Here is a 16,009-nt window from a genome sequence, read left to right on the forward strand (position 1 = left end):
TAGCTGTCGCCCCAAGACCTCTTAAGTCCAACCATCGTTGGCAGTCGCTAGAGATCTTGGGAGATCAGCGAGTGGTGTGCCAGGCGCAGGGGCTTTTATAGGCCCCAGAACAAAGGGGGGCGGGCAGATGCCCTGTGACATCGGGAGAATTCCGTGATGGCCGCCGTGATGGCGCGCCACACCCCAGACCCAACATGGCCGTGTTGGGAGGGGGCTTCTGGGACCTGGTGACATCAGGAAGCCTCTGTAATGGCGCGCCACGCCCCAGGCTCAACATGGACATGTTGGGAGGGGGCTTCTGCGGCCTGAAAGAGGCCCTCGTGTGGAAGGAGGATGGTCAGGGGGGCTGGGGGCCCCTTTCCTGGGGGTGTCTCTCCCGGGCCATTTTGCTTCCCAGAGAGACAGGCTGCCCCTTGGGCACTGTGACTGCCCTCTGCCTCCCCTCGTGTGCCCTGGCCTCCAGCCCCCTCCTCATCCCATGCCTGGCATTCCTGTGCAACAAGATGGTGGCAACAACATTTCGGGAAGGGCAGTGGTCCTCCGTTAAAACCCAACCTGTTACCGCCACCTTTCCCAGCAAGTGGCACAGCCCCCCATGCTTGACAGGAGCTTGGATGGGGCAAATCATGCAGATATCCCACATGTGGGTAAGGGTGGCACGGCCAGCCTGCACCAGGTCTGCCAGCAGTCAATCAAAGCCTTGCTGGTATTCAGTTGGTGTGCAAGCCCTTCCTTGCCGTCCACAGCACCTACCCCTGCCCCTGGAGTGTGAGGAGGTGCCTTGAGCCCAGTGGGAGAGAGGAGCAGAGGGACTTGCCTTGTCTAGGCTGCTGTGCCAGCACAACTCAGGGAGTCTGTTGGAGCGCCACTGAGGTGTTTGGGGACTGGAGTGGGGGGAAGAAAGATGGGAAACTCTGAGGTCCACCCTTACTCTCTTCTCTAGTGCTAAGAAGAAACCTTCTCACCACTTGTGTGGCTTCTTGCTTCCTCCTTTGGAGAAAGAGCCCTCCCATCTGGCTTGAAGTCTCCCAAGTAGCTTCTGAATGAGAGCCTTCAGACCGATTTCCAGGGAGAAACTCTTGTCTGCCTAAGACACTGGCCCAAAGATGCCTTTGAGGTACACAAAGGACACAATGACATCTGGGAATACCCAGAACAGCTTTACTGTGGTCAACCTGTGCTGAGGTCAACATGAACTATGCTTGATGGAGATACATAAGCGGCCTTGTGGGATGAGGGGAGAGCAGCAAATGCCACTGACTGCCATGAGGGTTTTGGAAGAGCCACTTGAAACTTGTACCTTCATGAAGAGGCTGCTTCCATGACATGGAGCAGGAACCTGGATGCTGAATGTCAGACTTTTTGATCAAATGAGTCAGTCTATTTAAACCATAACCAAACCAAGCCAAAAAAGAGCAGTGCTTTGGCAGGCCCAAGCATTTTGGAGCTGTTCTGCGTTGAAACTGTAAAAGGAGTCAGCCCCATCCACGTTCTCCTAGGAGTTTCTTCAGAGTCTGTTCACAGGATCACAGACTGAAAGCCAAAGCCCTGTTAGAAGTAAATTTGGCCAGGGACAACAAGAGTAACAAGAAGCTTCTAGAGGTCCATCTCTAGGTGATAAAAGGAAGGCAAAAAGGAAAAGGAGAACTGTGGGCCCTCTCCAGAAGGAAACGAGACACCTGGTCACCTGGTCACCTGGTCACCCAGGATATGGAGAAGGCTCAGGTACTCAATGGCTTTTTTTGCCTCAGTCTTCACTGGCAAGAGCTCTAGCCACATAGCCTGGGCACCAGAAGGCAAAGGCAGGAAGTGGAAGAATGTTCAACCACACCCTGTAGCAGAAGATCAGGTTTGAGACCAGCTAAGAAACCTAAAGGTACACAAGTCCATGGAACCTGATGAGATACATCCACAGGTGCTGTGGGAACTGGTGGATGTGATTGATAAGGCACTATCCATCGTATTTGAGAAGTCATGGCAGTCTGGTGACGTTCTCACTGACCGGAAGAGGGGAAACATAACCTCCATGTTTAAAAAGGGAGAAAAGGAAGACCTGGGGAGCTACAGGCCGGTCAATCTCACCTCTGTGCCTGGCAAGATCACGGAGCAGATCCTCCTGGAAATTATGCTAAGGCACATTGAAAAAATAAAGGGGTGAATGGTTACAGCCAGCATGGCCTCACTAAGGGCAGCTTGGGCCTGACAAATCTGGTGGCCTTCTACGATGGCGTTACAGCATTGGTGGATAGAAGAGCAACTGACATCATCTACCTGGACTTTTGCAAAGCATCTGACGCCATCCCCCATGATATCCTTGTCTCTAAATTGGAGAGACACTGATTTGACGGATGGACCACTTGGTGGGTAAGGAATTGGCTGCATGATCACGCTCAAAGAGTTGTGGTCAACAGCTCAACATCCAAGTGGAGATCAGTAATGAGTGGTGTTCCTCAGGGGTCGGTATTGGGACCGGCGCTGTTTAGCGTCTTTGTCAGTGACACGGGCAGTGGGATCGAGTGCACCCTCAGCAAGTTTGTTGACGACACCAAGCTGTGTGGTACAGTCAACATGCTGGAGGGAAGGGATGCCATCCAGAGGGACCTGGACAGGCTTTAGAGGTGGGCCTGGGCAAACCTCACGATGTTCAACAAGGCCCTTCAAGTGCAAGGTCCTGCATCTGGGCGGAGGCAACCCTAAACACAAATATAAACTGGGAAGAGAATGGATTGAGTACAGCCTTAAAAGAAGGAGCTGGGAGCGTTGGTTGATGAGATGCTCAACATGAGCTTCCAATGTGCACTTGCAGCCCAGAAAGCAAACCGTATCTATAGGCTGCATCCATTAGGACACGACAACACTGTGACCCACCGATTTCCTACGGGTATACCTGTATATAACTTGCACATTCTAAAAATCCTTATTCACAGGAAATCCTACACCATCAGCACTCAGGCAGACCACACACCTCCCCAGGAGGCTTCACAAGTGCAGAAGTGGCTCCCAAACCTGGAACTGGCTTCTTCACCTCAGCTGCTCCCTTGGCTGCCCATCCTTGCTTGGGCCCCTGTTGTGGTTTAACCCGGCTGGCAGCTAAACACCACACAGCCGTTCGCTCACCCTCCCCCCTCTCTCTCTGGGATGGGGGAGAAAAACGGGAAAGTGAAGCCGGTGAGTTGAGATAAAGACAGTTTATTAAGACAGGAATATAATAATAACATTAATAATAATAATAGTGATAATGATAATAGTATTAATAATAATAATGTGTAAGAAAACAAGTGATGCACAATGCAATTGCTCACCACCCGCTGACCGATGCCCAGCCTATCCCCGAGCAGCCGGCCCCCCACCCCGGCCAGCCACCCCTATATATTGTTTAGCATGACGCCAGATGGTATGGAATACCCCTTTGGCCAGTTTGGGTCAGCTGTCCTGGGTCTGTCCCCTCCCAGCTCCTGCTGCACCCCCAGCCTGCTCGCTAGCAGGACAGAGCGAGAAGCCGAAAAGTCCTTGGCCTGGTGTAAACACTGCTCTGCAACAATTAAAACATCAGCATGTTATCAGCGCTCTTCTCATCCTAATCCAAAACATAGCACCCTACCAGCTACTATGAGGGAAAATTAACTCTGTCCTAACTGGAACCAGGACAGATATCCACCCCTTATTCCATACCAGTTATGTCATGCTCAGGTTACACTCTTTCCAATACATTCTAATTAATCACCATTTTCATCTATGATATATAGCAATCATGGTAGTGATGACATACAGTATTATATAATAATTAACATACTACAATTCAACTCATGGGCTATTCTCACCCAGTATCAAATCCCCTTGAGGTACACACCGGACCTCCCCATTCTTTTGCATTACCCACCAAGTGCATCCAGGTCCCTGAGCAAAAGCAATTCCACGAATGGGTTTGCCTTTTCCTGAGGCAGGAGTAGCCCAGACTGTTTTACCCAGCATGTTTCTTACGTGCACTACAGGAACTTTATCCCCTTCTACAGTCCGTAACAGGTTTGATTGGGCAGGTCCAGCTCGGTTGGCAGATGCCCTGTTATTGACTAACCAGGTGGCTTTTGCCAAATGTGTATCCCAATTTTTGAATGTCCCAGCACCCATTGCTTTCAGTGTAGTCTTCAACAGTCCATTGTATCGTTCAACTTTTCCAGAGGCTGGTGCATGATAGGGGATGTGATACACCCACTCAATACCATGTTCTTTGGCCCAAGTGTCTATAAGGTTGTTTCAGAAATGAGTCCCGTTGTCTGACTCAATTCTCTCTGGGGTGCCATGTCGCCATAGGACTTGCTTTTCAAGGCCCAGGATAGTGTTCCGGGCGGTGGCATGGGGCACAGGATATGTTTCCAGCCATCCGGTGGTTGCTTCCACCATTGTAAGTACGTGGCACTTGCCGTTGCGGGTTTGAGGGAGTGTGATGTAATCAATCTGCCAGGCCTCTCCATATTTATATTTCAGCCATCGTCCTCCATACCAAAGAGGTTTTGACCGTTTGGCTTGCTTGATTGCAGCACATGTTTCACAGTCATGAATAACCTGTGCTATAGTGTCCATGGTCAGGTCCACCCCTCGATCACGAGCCCATCTGTATGTTGCATCTCTACCTTGATGGCCTGAGGTGTCATGGGCCCATTGGGCTATAAATAATTCACCTTTATGTTGCCAGTCCAGGTCCACCTGAGCCACTTCAATCTTAGCAGCCTGATCCACCTGCTGGTTGTTTTGATGTTCTTCAGTAGCCCGATTCTTGGGCATATGAGCATCTACATGGCGTACCTTTACAACCAGGTTCTCTACCCGGGCAGCAATATCTTGCCACAATGCCGCAGCCCAGATGGGCTTGCCCCTGCGCTGCCAGTTGTTCTGCTTCCATTGCTGTAACCACCCCCACAGGGCATTTGCTACCATCCATGAATCAGTATAGAGATAGAGAACTGGCCACTTTTCTCGTTCAGCAATATCTAAAGCCAGCTGAATGGCTTTTACTTCTGCAAACTGACTCGATTCACCTTCTCCCTCAGCAGCTTCTGCAACTCGTCGTGTAGGACTCCATACAGCAGCTTTCCATCTCCGATGCTTTCCCACAATACGACAGGACCCGTCAGTGAACAAGGCATATTTCTTCTCATTTTCCGGTAGCTTGTTGTACAGGGGGGCTTCTTCAGCACGAACCACCTCCTCCTCTGATGATATCCCAAAGTATTTGCCTTCTGGCCAGTCCATAATCACCTCCAAGATTCCTGGGCGACTGGGGTTTCCTATTCGAGCCCGCTGAGTAATCAGTGCAACCCACTTGCTCCATGTAGCATCAGTTGCATGATGTGTAGAAGGGACCCTTCCTTTGAACATCCAGCCTAGTACCGGCAGTCGGGGTGCCAGGAGGAGCTGCGCTTCAGTACCGACCACTTCCGAAGCAGATCGAACTCCTTCATATGCTGCCAATATCTCCTTTTCAGTTGGAGTATAGTGGGCTTCAGATCCTCTGTATCCCCGACTCCAAAACCCCAGGGGTCGACCTCGAGTTTCCCCAGGTTCTTTCTGCCAGAGGCTCCAGGTGGGACCATTCTCTCCGGCTGCGGTGTAGAGCACATTCTTTACATCTGGTCCTGTTCGGACTGGCCCGAGGGCTACTGCATGAACTATTTCCTGCTTAATTTGTTCAAAGGCTTGTCGTTGCTCAGGGCCCCATTCAAAAGCATTCTTCTTACGGGTTACTTGGTAGAGCGGGTTTACAATCAGACTGTAATTTGGAATATGCATTCTCCAAAACCCCACGACACCTAGGAAAGTTTGTGTTTCTTTTTTGCTAGTTGGTGGAGACATAGCTGTTATCTTGTTGATCACATCCATTGGGATTTGACGACGTCCATCTTGCCATTTTATTCCTAAAAACTGGATCTCTCGTGCAGGTCCTTTAACTTTATTCTGTTTTATGGCAAAACCGGCCTTCAGAAGGATTTGGACTATTTTCTTCCCTTTCTCGAAAACTTCTTCTGCAGTGTCACCCCACACAATGATGTCATCGATGTACTGCAGGTGTTCAGGAGCTTCCCCCTGCTCCAGCGCAGACTGGATCAGTCCATGGCAAATGGTAGGGCTGTGTTTCCACCCCTGGGGCAGCCAATTCCAAGTATATTGGACTCCCCTCCAAGTGAAAGCAAACTGTGGCCTGCACTGTGCTGCTAGAGGGATGGAGAAAAATGCATTAGCGATATCACTTGTGGCATACCACTTGGCTGCCTTTGATTCCAGTTCATACTGGAGTTCTAGCATGTCCGGCACTGCAGCACTCAGTGGTGGCGTGACTTCGTTCAGGCCACGATAGTCCACTGTTAGTCTCCACTCACCATTAGACTTTCGCACTGGCCATATAGGACTATTGAAAGGTGAATGAGTCTTGCTGATCACTCCTTGGCTCTCCAGTTGACGAATTAGCTTATGGATGGGACTCAGGGAGTCTCGGTTGGTGCGATATTGCCGCCGGTGCACAGTTGTGGTAGCGATCGGCACTTGCTGTTCTTCAACCCTCAGCAACCCCACAACAGAAGGGTCCTCTGAGAGACCAGGCAAGGTAGACAGCTGTTTAATGTCCTCTGTCTCCAAAGCAGCTATGCCAAAAGCCCAGCGGAACCCTTTTGGGTCCTTGAAATATCCTCTTCTAACATAGTCTATGCCAAGGATGCACGGAGCATCTGGGCCAGTCACAATACGGTGCTTTTGCCACTCATTACCGGTTAGACTCACTTCAGCCTCCAATACAGTTAACTGCTGGGATCCCCCCGTCACACCATAAATACAGATGGGCTCTGGCCCTTTATAGCTTGATGGCATTAGAGTACATTGTGCACCGGTGTCTACCAAAGCCTTATACTTCTGTGCGTCTGACGTGCCAGGCCATCGAATCCACACAGTTCAATAAACTCGATTGTCCCTTTCCTCCCCCTGGCTGGAGGCAGGGCCCCTCTAGTCCTGGTCAGAATCTTCGTTTCTGTGTTTAAAGGACTGCCTGCTGGAAGTTGGAGCAGCAAACTTTTCAGAGAACTCCTTTTTCCCAATTGTTTTCCTTTGCAATTCACGTACCCGTGCCTCTAGGGTCGCAGTAGATTTTCCATCCCATTTTCTCATGTCCTCTCCATGGTCACGTAGGTAAAACCACAGGGTGGCGCGGTGTGTGTGCCCACCATATTGTCTTCCTTGCATAGATGAACGTTTACCCCTAATAGCTGAGACACTGGTTTGTACAGGTGGGGAGGAAAATAATCTCTCTTCAAGTTGGTGGATCTTTTCAGAAAGTTTCTCCAAAGCATTCTCTTTTAGCTGGTGGACACTGGTTCGTTCAGGTGGAGGGGAAGATAATCTTTCTTCAAGTTGGTGGATCTTTTCAGAAAGTTTCTCCAAAGCATTCTCTTTTAGCTGGTGGACACTGGTTCGTTCAGGTGGAGGGGAAGATAAATTCTCTTTAAGTTGGTGGACCTCTTCAGAGAGTTTCTCCACAGCCGAGACACAGGCCTGTAGGGAAGAGGAGAGATTTCCTTCGTACTGCCGGAGTAATTTAGCCACGTCATTCACTGGGGGATTCTCCTCCGCTTTCCAGGCTAGTATTGCCAATGAGCTGGCATATGATGATGGTGCACTCCGTACAAACTTCTGCCACATGGGTGGTGTACACCGGACTGCATCTGGATCTGCGGATGTTTGTGCGTCGTCTAGGTCCTTATAAATGACTTCCCGTACGGCCAATTCCCTCAGGTACTGAATTCCCTTCTCCATGGTGGTCCATTTGCCTGGTAGACATACAAGTTCTTCCTTGAAGGGATACCTTTCCTGCACAGCTGACAGGAGACGCCTCCAGAGGCTGCGAGGTCGTGCTCCATCTCCAATTGCTTTGTCAATGCATGCGTCCCTAGCAAGGGATCCCAGCCGCCTGGCTTCCTTGCCCTCTAATTCCACATAATTGGCTCCCGTGTCCCAGCACCGGAGCAGCCAGGTGACAAGCTGCTCACCTATACAGCGACCAAAATCTTGTCGCACATCTCGTAGCTCACGCTGGTATAGAGTCTGGGTAGTTACTGTTGATTTTTCGACATCCTCATCCTCATCTTCAGTCTCCTGCACCTTTGATGGCCCAGCCTCGTCTTCACTACGCCCAGACTTAGCAGAAGACTGTCTGCGTTCTAAACGACCTGAGCCTCTATACCATTTTTTCACCTTGTCTACAGGGGCAACTTGCACTGCTACAGCTCGTTTCTCTAACCCAGACACAGGGTCTGCCACAGGGGTTGGAATACCCTCTGCGGGGTCAACTTGCACTGCTACAGCTCATTTCTCTGACCCAGACACAGGAGTGGGAGCAGCTGCAGGAGCTGGAGCTGCTGCAGGGGCTGGAGTGGCTGCGGGAGCTGGAGCTGGAGCGGCTGCGGGAGCTGGAGCGGCTGCAGGAGCTGGAGCTGGAGCGGCTGCAGGAGCCAGAACGGCTGCAGGAGCTGGAGCTGGAGCGGCTGCAGGGGCTGGAGCGGCTGCAGGAGCTGGAGCTGGAGTGGCTGCAGGAGCTGGAGCGGCTGCAGGAGCTGGAGCGGCTGCAGGAGCTGCAGCTGGAGTGGCTGCAGGAGCTGGAGCTGGAGCGGCTGCAGGAGCTGGAGCTGGAGCTAGGTTGCTAGTAGCATCAATTGCAGCTCGATAGGCACAAGCCAGACCCCAGCACGCTACAGTGATTTGTGTCACTTTGGAACTGCCAGAGTCATGACACCTTTTTTTCAAGCATTCTGCCAGCTTTTTAGGATTTTGCAGTTGTTCAGGGGTGAATGTCCAAAACACTGGAGGTGACCACTGCTCTAGAAACCTGCCCATATCCTCCCACACTCCCTGCCACTCGCAACTATCCCGCCTCAAGACAGATCTCCGGATGAGATTCCTAAGTAGTTGTTTAACCCTCCACAAAATCTGAAGCGCATTCAGGAGACATAACAACAAGAGCAGGCTGGTCTGAGTATCCCAAGGATATTCAACATCTCGGAGAACCACCGTAACTAGCTCGGGGGATAAGAGGGTGGTGAAGGAGAAAGGGAGAGTGAACAGGTAGGGAAACATGTCTTCCCCTGTCCCCTTCACAGATTGGCTCCCTAACGAAAACAGGCAATAGGTGTAATTGCTAATAGTTTCCGAGATATGGGTTCCAAAGTATAGAGTCGACGTCAGTGCTGAGTACAAATACCAGGTTAAAGTCGTGACCAGATATTTCATCATTTCATAAGCCATTGCTACACCGCACAGTACCATAACAATCTTAAACCAGGGCCCGGAAAGGATAAACAGTGCAACAGGGAGCACATACAGAAAGTAACGCACTATAAAACTCAATTTGGAATACAGGTACAGCAGACTGGAGATTAAGGCAATCAACATCGTGACTAGCAACTATTAAGCAGGTCCAATACTTATACCAATTTTAGTTTAACACACTCTGGTCAAATTTGTCGATATCTCAACCCTTCGAGCCCCACGTTGGGCGCCAAAAGGGCTGTTGTGGTTTAACCCGGCTGGCAGCTAAACACCACACAGCCGTTCGCTCACCCTCCCCCCTCTCTCTCTGGGATGGGGGAGAAAAACGGGAAAGTGAAGCCGGTGAGTTGAGATAAAGACAGTTTATTAAGACAGGAATATAATAATAACAATAATAATAATAATAGTGATAATGATAATAGTATTAATAATAATAATGTGTAAGAAAACAAGTGATGCACAATGCAATTGCTCACCACCCGCTGACCGATGCCCAGCCTATCCCCGAGCAGCCGGCCCCCCACCCCGGCCAGCCACCCCTATATATTGTTTAGCATGACGCCAGATGGTATGGAATACCCCTTTGGCCAGTTTGGGTCAGCTGCCCTGGGTCTGTCCCCTCCCAGCTCCTGCTGCACCCCCAGCCTGCTCGCTGGCAGGACAGAGCAAGAAGCCGAAAAGTCCTTGGCCTGGTGTAAACACTGCTCTGCAACAATTAATACATCAGCATGTTATCAGCGCTCTTCTCATCCTAATCCAAAACATAGCACCCTACCAGCTACTATGAGGAAAAATTAACTCTGTCCTAACTGGAACCAGGACAGCCCCCAGCAGTTCCCACACATCCTACACTTTGAGCAAGCCCCACACCTCAGTGGAAACAGATCTGAGAGAATGGAGGGCGCTCGCAGAAGGGAAACTGCTTGCACAACTGGTTGCAAAGTTACATCAATGTGTCCTTGGAAAATCCTCCCTTCCTCACACGCTCTTCTCAGTACCCAGGGGAAAAGAGCTGCGATACCACAGAGAGCTAAGACTTACTCCAAAGGCCAGGCGTGTTTATTCACCATACCGTGTTTTCACGATCTTCTTTCCTTCTGTAATTATTAATCCTTTCGCAAATAGCTGGGGGTGAGCTGCTGCACGGCCAAAGGTTGCCCCTTGGCAAGGAGTGGAAGCCCGAGCGGTGCTGTGAGTCTCCTCCCTCCACCCCGGCCACCAGCACCTGGAGGCTGCGCCTTTCAGGGGGCACAGGGGACTCCCTGCTCGCAGGGGAACCTCCCGCTCTCCGGCGAGCTCTGGTCCCTCGCCAGGACGCCCGCCGCGCTCCCTGCTTCACCCTTCAGCCGCAGCCGCGGGGCCAGGAGCGCTTGGGGCCTCGACGCGAGGTGCAGGTCCGGCCAGACAGACGGCAGCTCACCTCCAGCCTGCGCCGCTGCCAGCTCCTCGCACACCACATGGCCACTTCTGGAAAAGTAAGGACACTCGCTGCTTTCTCCCTTTCCCCCTTCCCGTGGAGATGCTCTGGGAATGGCTCAGCCTGCACACGTGCGCTGCGCACCACCATTGCCCTGACTCCCCCAGCTCCCCCAAACCTCTCGGCACCGCGCGAGCCTCGGCTTTCATTCAGCTGCAGCTTGCCAGGACCTGAGCGAGGTTCTGGGCTCTGCGTGTCTTCTGCCCCTCAGCTCAGGGCTGAAAACACTGAACCAGGAAAGCACCCTCCTGCTCAACCCCACCCGGCACTCCTGCTTTAAGGGGATACAAAGCTCTTTGGTGGGGGAATAGCCAGCCACACTCGGCCCCTGCCTCCTGTAGCGCTGGGCGGCTTCCTAGACTAGACGGCCTGTGCCTGACGTGGCTCCAAATCCTGCAGCAGCATCTCTTTACCTGCTTCTGCTCGCTGCCACACACGGGGATGCTTTCAGCAGGGGTGGGCTTTCCAGCAGCCTTATCCCGGGGAAAACCAGGCAGCTGCTTTGCTGTGGATGCACCCTGGGTGCCAGCTGCCCCCCTGCTCCAGACCCCTCGCTAGACACACGGGGTGGGATCCAGTTTCCTTCCACGCCTATTGAGCGTCGCTTGGCTTTGCATGCAGTGGGGCACCGCCGTGTTCCCGCTCTCCCACCGCCCCAGCAGGTCCCCAGGGAGCGCCCAGGGCAGTTGTCCAGCTCTGGCAGCACGTGTGTCAGCGTGCTGCCTCGCACCGCTTTACGCGCTCGTCCGACAACCTTCCCCGCCCCAAGCCGAAGGCAAAGCTTCCCAGCAGCCTCACCCCCCTCTCCTTCCAGGTTATCCGATGCAGAGCTGCTGTTGCCTGGGCAGTGGGCAAACCACTCTCTCTCGAGGAGGTGGAGGTTGCACCTCCAAAGGCGCGTGAAGTCCGTGTCAAGGTAAAAGCGAGGACTGCCAAGCACAAATGCTAGCTGCAGTTTCTTTTAGGGAAAAGACCGATAATCTGATTAAATGCAAACCATTTTGGAACGTGACAGCTTGTAGGTAAAGGCACAGACCTATGCACGGCAGTGCTCTGGGCAGGTGGACTGCTCACACCTGGCAGTAGCTGTCCGATGCCCTACCTGTCACAAACATCTCCCCAGCTTTTGGCACTGATGCTATTCAGGTCAACAGAAAAGGACAGTCTTCACTGGATTATCAAATTCAGTACAAAACAATGCAAAGGACCCACCAACCATGGTGATACCCAAAGAAATCAAAAAAAGTCTACTAACAGACTACAAAAAAGACGTGGCTCCCTCTATAGCTCACCTGCTCTTTCCTCTCCAAACAGATAGTGGCCACAGGGATCTGTCGCACAGATGACCACGTTCTGGAAGGTGCCTTTCCTGATATAGATTTCCCAATCATCCCTGGCCATGAAGGAGCTGGGATTGTGGAGAGCATTGGAGAAGGAGTGACCTCTGTGAAACCGGGTAACCAGCTCACACCCAGGACTCAGCTCTCAAAGCCCATGGGGCTGCCCAGAGCTCGGAAATGCCCCCAGCAGCCTGCAGCCATGACTGGCTGCACACCAGTAGCACTGGACCACCACACACACTTCCCTCATCTGTCCCCCAAAGCGCCCGAGTCGGGCTCTCAACATTTCCTGCGGACAGAGAAAGCAGAGGGTCCGTGCCAGGCTGCTGCCATCAGGCGCTGTGACAGGCAGCACCCTCCAGGCTGCCGAGTGAGAGGCGCCTAACGCTGGCTCTGCTTTGTTGCAGGAGACAAAGTCATCCTCTTTGGCCTTCCTCAGTGCGGGGAATGCTGCTTCTGCAAGAATCCTGATTCCAACTACTGCCTGAAGTCACAGTGAGTTTGCTTCCCTTTTCCCGTTACCCACGCAGGCTCGGCTGTCAGCAGTTCTGCCACACGTGAGTGCTTTGTGTGATGAGCGACACGTGCACGTGCTCCCAACAGCTTCTCCGTGTCGCAGTGCCTGCTGCCCGACAAGACCAGCAGGTTCACGTGCCGAGGGAAACAGATCCACCACTTCCTCTGGATCAGCACCTTTGCAGAGTACACTGTTGTGCCGGAGTTCACCCTTGCCAAGGTAGCTGCCGCCGCCCCTCTGGACAAAGTCTGCTTGCTGGGCTGCGGTTTCTCCACAGGCTACGGGGCTGCCATCAACACCGCCAAGGTTGGTATTCAGCCGTGTCAAGAATGAGCACCCCGCAGCCGCCTCCGCACCCGCAGAAATGCTCTGCCACAGAAACCTCCTCCTCCCGCGGGAGGCTGACCCGACCCCATGTCGTGCAGGTAAAACCGGGCTCCACCTGCGCCGTCTTCGGCCTCGGAGGAGTTGGCCTCTCCGTTGTCATGGGCTGCAGGGCGGCCGGGGCTTCTCGCATCATCGCCGTTGACATCAACAAGGAGAAATTTGCCAGGGCCAAGGAGCTGGGAGCCACCGAGTGCATCAGCCCTCGGGACTTCAAGAAGCCTGTTCAGGAGGTGCTCACCGAGATGACCGGGTACGGCGTGGACTACTCCTTTGAGGTCATCGGGACAGCTGATACCATGGTATGTGGTCTTTTATCACACGTGCTCCTTTCCAGATCATTCACAGCATCCCATCCGGGCACATTTCACCACAGCATGAGCTTTCTTGCCTGGTGCCAGCGCTTCTGGGCTTGTCTTTGCCCAGAAAGGCAATCTTCTGGCTTGGGGAGAAAATAATGTAGGAGTCTCAAACCAGGATGGTGCTTTCATAGTCTGTTACAGAAAAGAGAGTCGGTTTTTAGATAGCAGTGAGTGGCAGACAACTGAAAAGAAAGAATGCATTTTCCATAATTGTGTCTGATTTCCTTGCCTGTCCCATCAGCTCGCTGCCCTGGCCTCTTGCAATATGAGCACTGGTGTCTGCGTGGTGGTTGGTGAGGCACCTTCTGGTTCAGTGGTTCCCATCGATCCTTTGCTTTTCCTAAGTGGCCGAACCTATAAAGGGACTCTGCTTGGAGGTATGAAAGTAAGGGACAGATTTCAGACATTTCAGTCTTGTCCTTCCACAGTAATTCCCGAACTGTCTGTAGAACAGTTACCCTCTAAGGGGAAATATATATATACATATTTATATATATATATACAAATAATAATAACAGCATTTCTCCAGTCACTCACTGCGGGTGCTTTCTCCCCCTTCTCTAGGCTGGAAGATGAGAGATGCCATCCCCAAACTAGTCTCCAGCTATCTGGAGAAGAAATTTAACTCTGACTTGCTGATCACGCACACGCTGCCGATGGCTAAAATCAACGAGGGCTTTCAATTGTTACGCGCGGGCAAAAGGTGAGGATCTGACTCGCAGGAGCGAGGCGCGGCGAGCACGGCCTCCGTCTGGCAGGGCAGCGCTCCAGGACTGCGGGAGGCAGCGCCCGGCTCGCTGCCCTCACCCAGCGCCCAAGCACTGCCAGCAGGCAGGGCCCTGATCCGGGCGGTGGGAGGCCCTGCTGGAAGACGGAGGGAAGAGGCTGCCCTGGGCACAGGGACTGCTCCTCCCCGGGGTTCAGCTCAGCAGAGACCCTGCAGCCCCGGCACAGCCCCTCAGACCCCACGCCTCGCTGCGGCGTTCGAAAGCACGGGGCAGGCAAAGCGGAGTGAGGAGGAAGGGGCGTCCGTGGGGACCTCGCAGCAACCGCAGAAGGGGGGAAGACTGTGCCTTCACACTGACGCACAGGAGCTGCGGGGCGGGACGGGACGCCTTAGGCGCTCCCTTCAGCACCCTCGCTGAGTTCAGAGAGGCTGGGCGAGAGCTGAGGTGGCCGGACCCAGCCGCACCCGCCTGCCCCTCTGCCTGCTCCTGAGCACTGCGGCAGCACCTCCCTTAACTGCTCCCTTCTTCCCCCTTCCAGCATCCGCACCGTCCTGCTCTTCTGAGGGACGCGGCCGAGGGAGGACGAGCGCGGTCAGCAGCCCAGCAGGCCCTCGTGGCGCAGGCCCTGCTCTCGCATCGCCTCCCTGCGCGGGGCACAAGGAGATGAGCACGAGGACCTCGACGGCTCTGGTGCTGCTGCCTGTGCTCTCACACCCTGCGAGAGCTGCAACGCCGCCTCTCCTGAGGAAACACGTGCACAAGTAAAAGCTTTCCTCAGACGCTCCCACGCAGTGCTGTGAACAGCAGGGGCCCCAGGGGGCAGGAGGAGCTCTGCCTTGCACCCCAGGCCCCGCCATCTCACCCCTCCTCTCTGCACTGGGCAACTTCCTTTGCCCCCTCCCCTGCTGATGCCTCCGAGCTGTAAACATCTTGCATGCAGACACAGCAAGCACCTTGCATGCTGATGCATGAAATGCCTTGCACGCTCACGCACCACATGCCTTGCACGCTGACATAGCAAATGCCTTGCAGGCTGACACGCCAAAATGCCTTGCATGCTGATGCACCACATGCCTTGCACGCTGATGCACAAACCAGCTTACTTAACATCTTGCAAGTTTGTTAAAAACTGCTGTGGGGGAGATAAAATAAATAAATAAAGAGTATCAAAGTAATTAAATCACTTAAAAACAGAGCTCGGATTATTCTTGAGAGACCACGTAGATTAGCTCTTTTTCCCAGTGCAGCATCAATTTTCTGGATCATTGCTGAGAGAGAACTTGTGCTTAAAGGCCTCCAAGTGATGATCTATTCCATTATCATTTCAAAGTGCAACATACTGTTAAAGTATAACGTCTTTGGAGAGAACACACCTCTTGCTCAACCTCATAGCCACTTTTTATGGCCCCAAAGACCATTATTACATCCCTCTCCCTTATCCCCATGAAGCACTTCCTTGCGTCCTGACAACTGCATCCCTGTTTCCACAGCCAAACCACATAGCAGGGGGTTGCCAACTCTTGCTCACTTTGTCATCCACGACTTCTTGCGGGCAGTTTTCTGCATCCTGCACTGATCTTTACACTTGCACACCTAGAATTTCGCAATTACTGCTATTGAATTGCATCCCAATTCTTTAAAAGCACCTCTTTTCTTGTGCTCGGAATTCTCTTGCTATCTGCATATTTAATGAGCATACTCCAGTCTGACCTGGAAGTCACTCCGTAAGAGATATTAACTAGACTCAGACGACAACAGAACCTTGACAGACCCCATTCAACATATCCTGTGAATCAGACTAGCAGATACCAAATAACTAATCTCTCAATAAGGCTTACCACCAATAATTTCCCCAAGTGGCCAGAATCGTAGCATGGGGAGCACATACAGAATCC

At 52.6% G+C, this 16,009-nt stretch overlaps 1 protein-coding gene across 2 annotated transcripts; it reads left to right on the forward strand.

Annotated features, from left to right (window-relative positions):
* Window positions 1-10,452: 10,452 nt before the first annotated feature.
* On the forward strand, window positions 10,453-15,305 carry LOC310899340 (alcohol dehydrogenase 1-like). 2 transcript variants are annotated; one of them, XM_083835611.1, is made up of 9 exons: window positions 10,453-10,781; window positions 11,598-11,699; window positions 12,098-12,239; window positions 12,531-12,618; window positions 12,727-12,946; window positions 13,066-13,326; window positions 13,628-13,763; window positions 13,951-14,089; window positions 14,653-15,305. In XM_083835611.1, exons 1-9 carry the CDS (start codon window positions 10,764-10,766, stop codon window positions 14,675-14,677), a joined length of 1,131 nt encoding a protein of 376 aa, XP_083691737.1. In that variant the 5' UTR covers window positions 10,453-10,763; the 3' UTR covers window positions 14,678-15,305. The 2 variants fall into 2 exon arrangements, with proteins under 2 accessions (XP_083691737.1, XP_083691738.1); XM_083835612.1 differs by lacking the exon at window positions 11,598-11,699.
* The last annotated feature ends 704 nt before the right edge of the window (window positions 15,306-16,009 follow it).

Source organism: Anser anser (genome assembly GCF_964211835.1).
Source record: "Anser anser genome assembly, chromosome: 4".
Lineage (NCBI taxonomy): Eukaryota > Metazoa > Chordata > Aves > Anseriformes > Anatidae > Anser > Anser anser.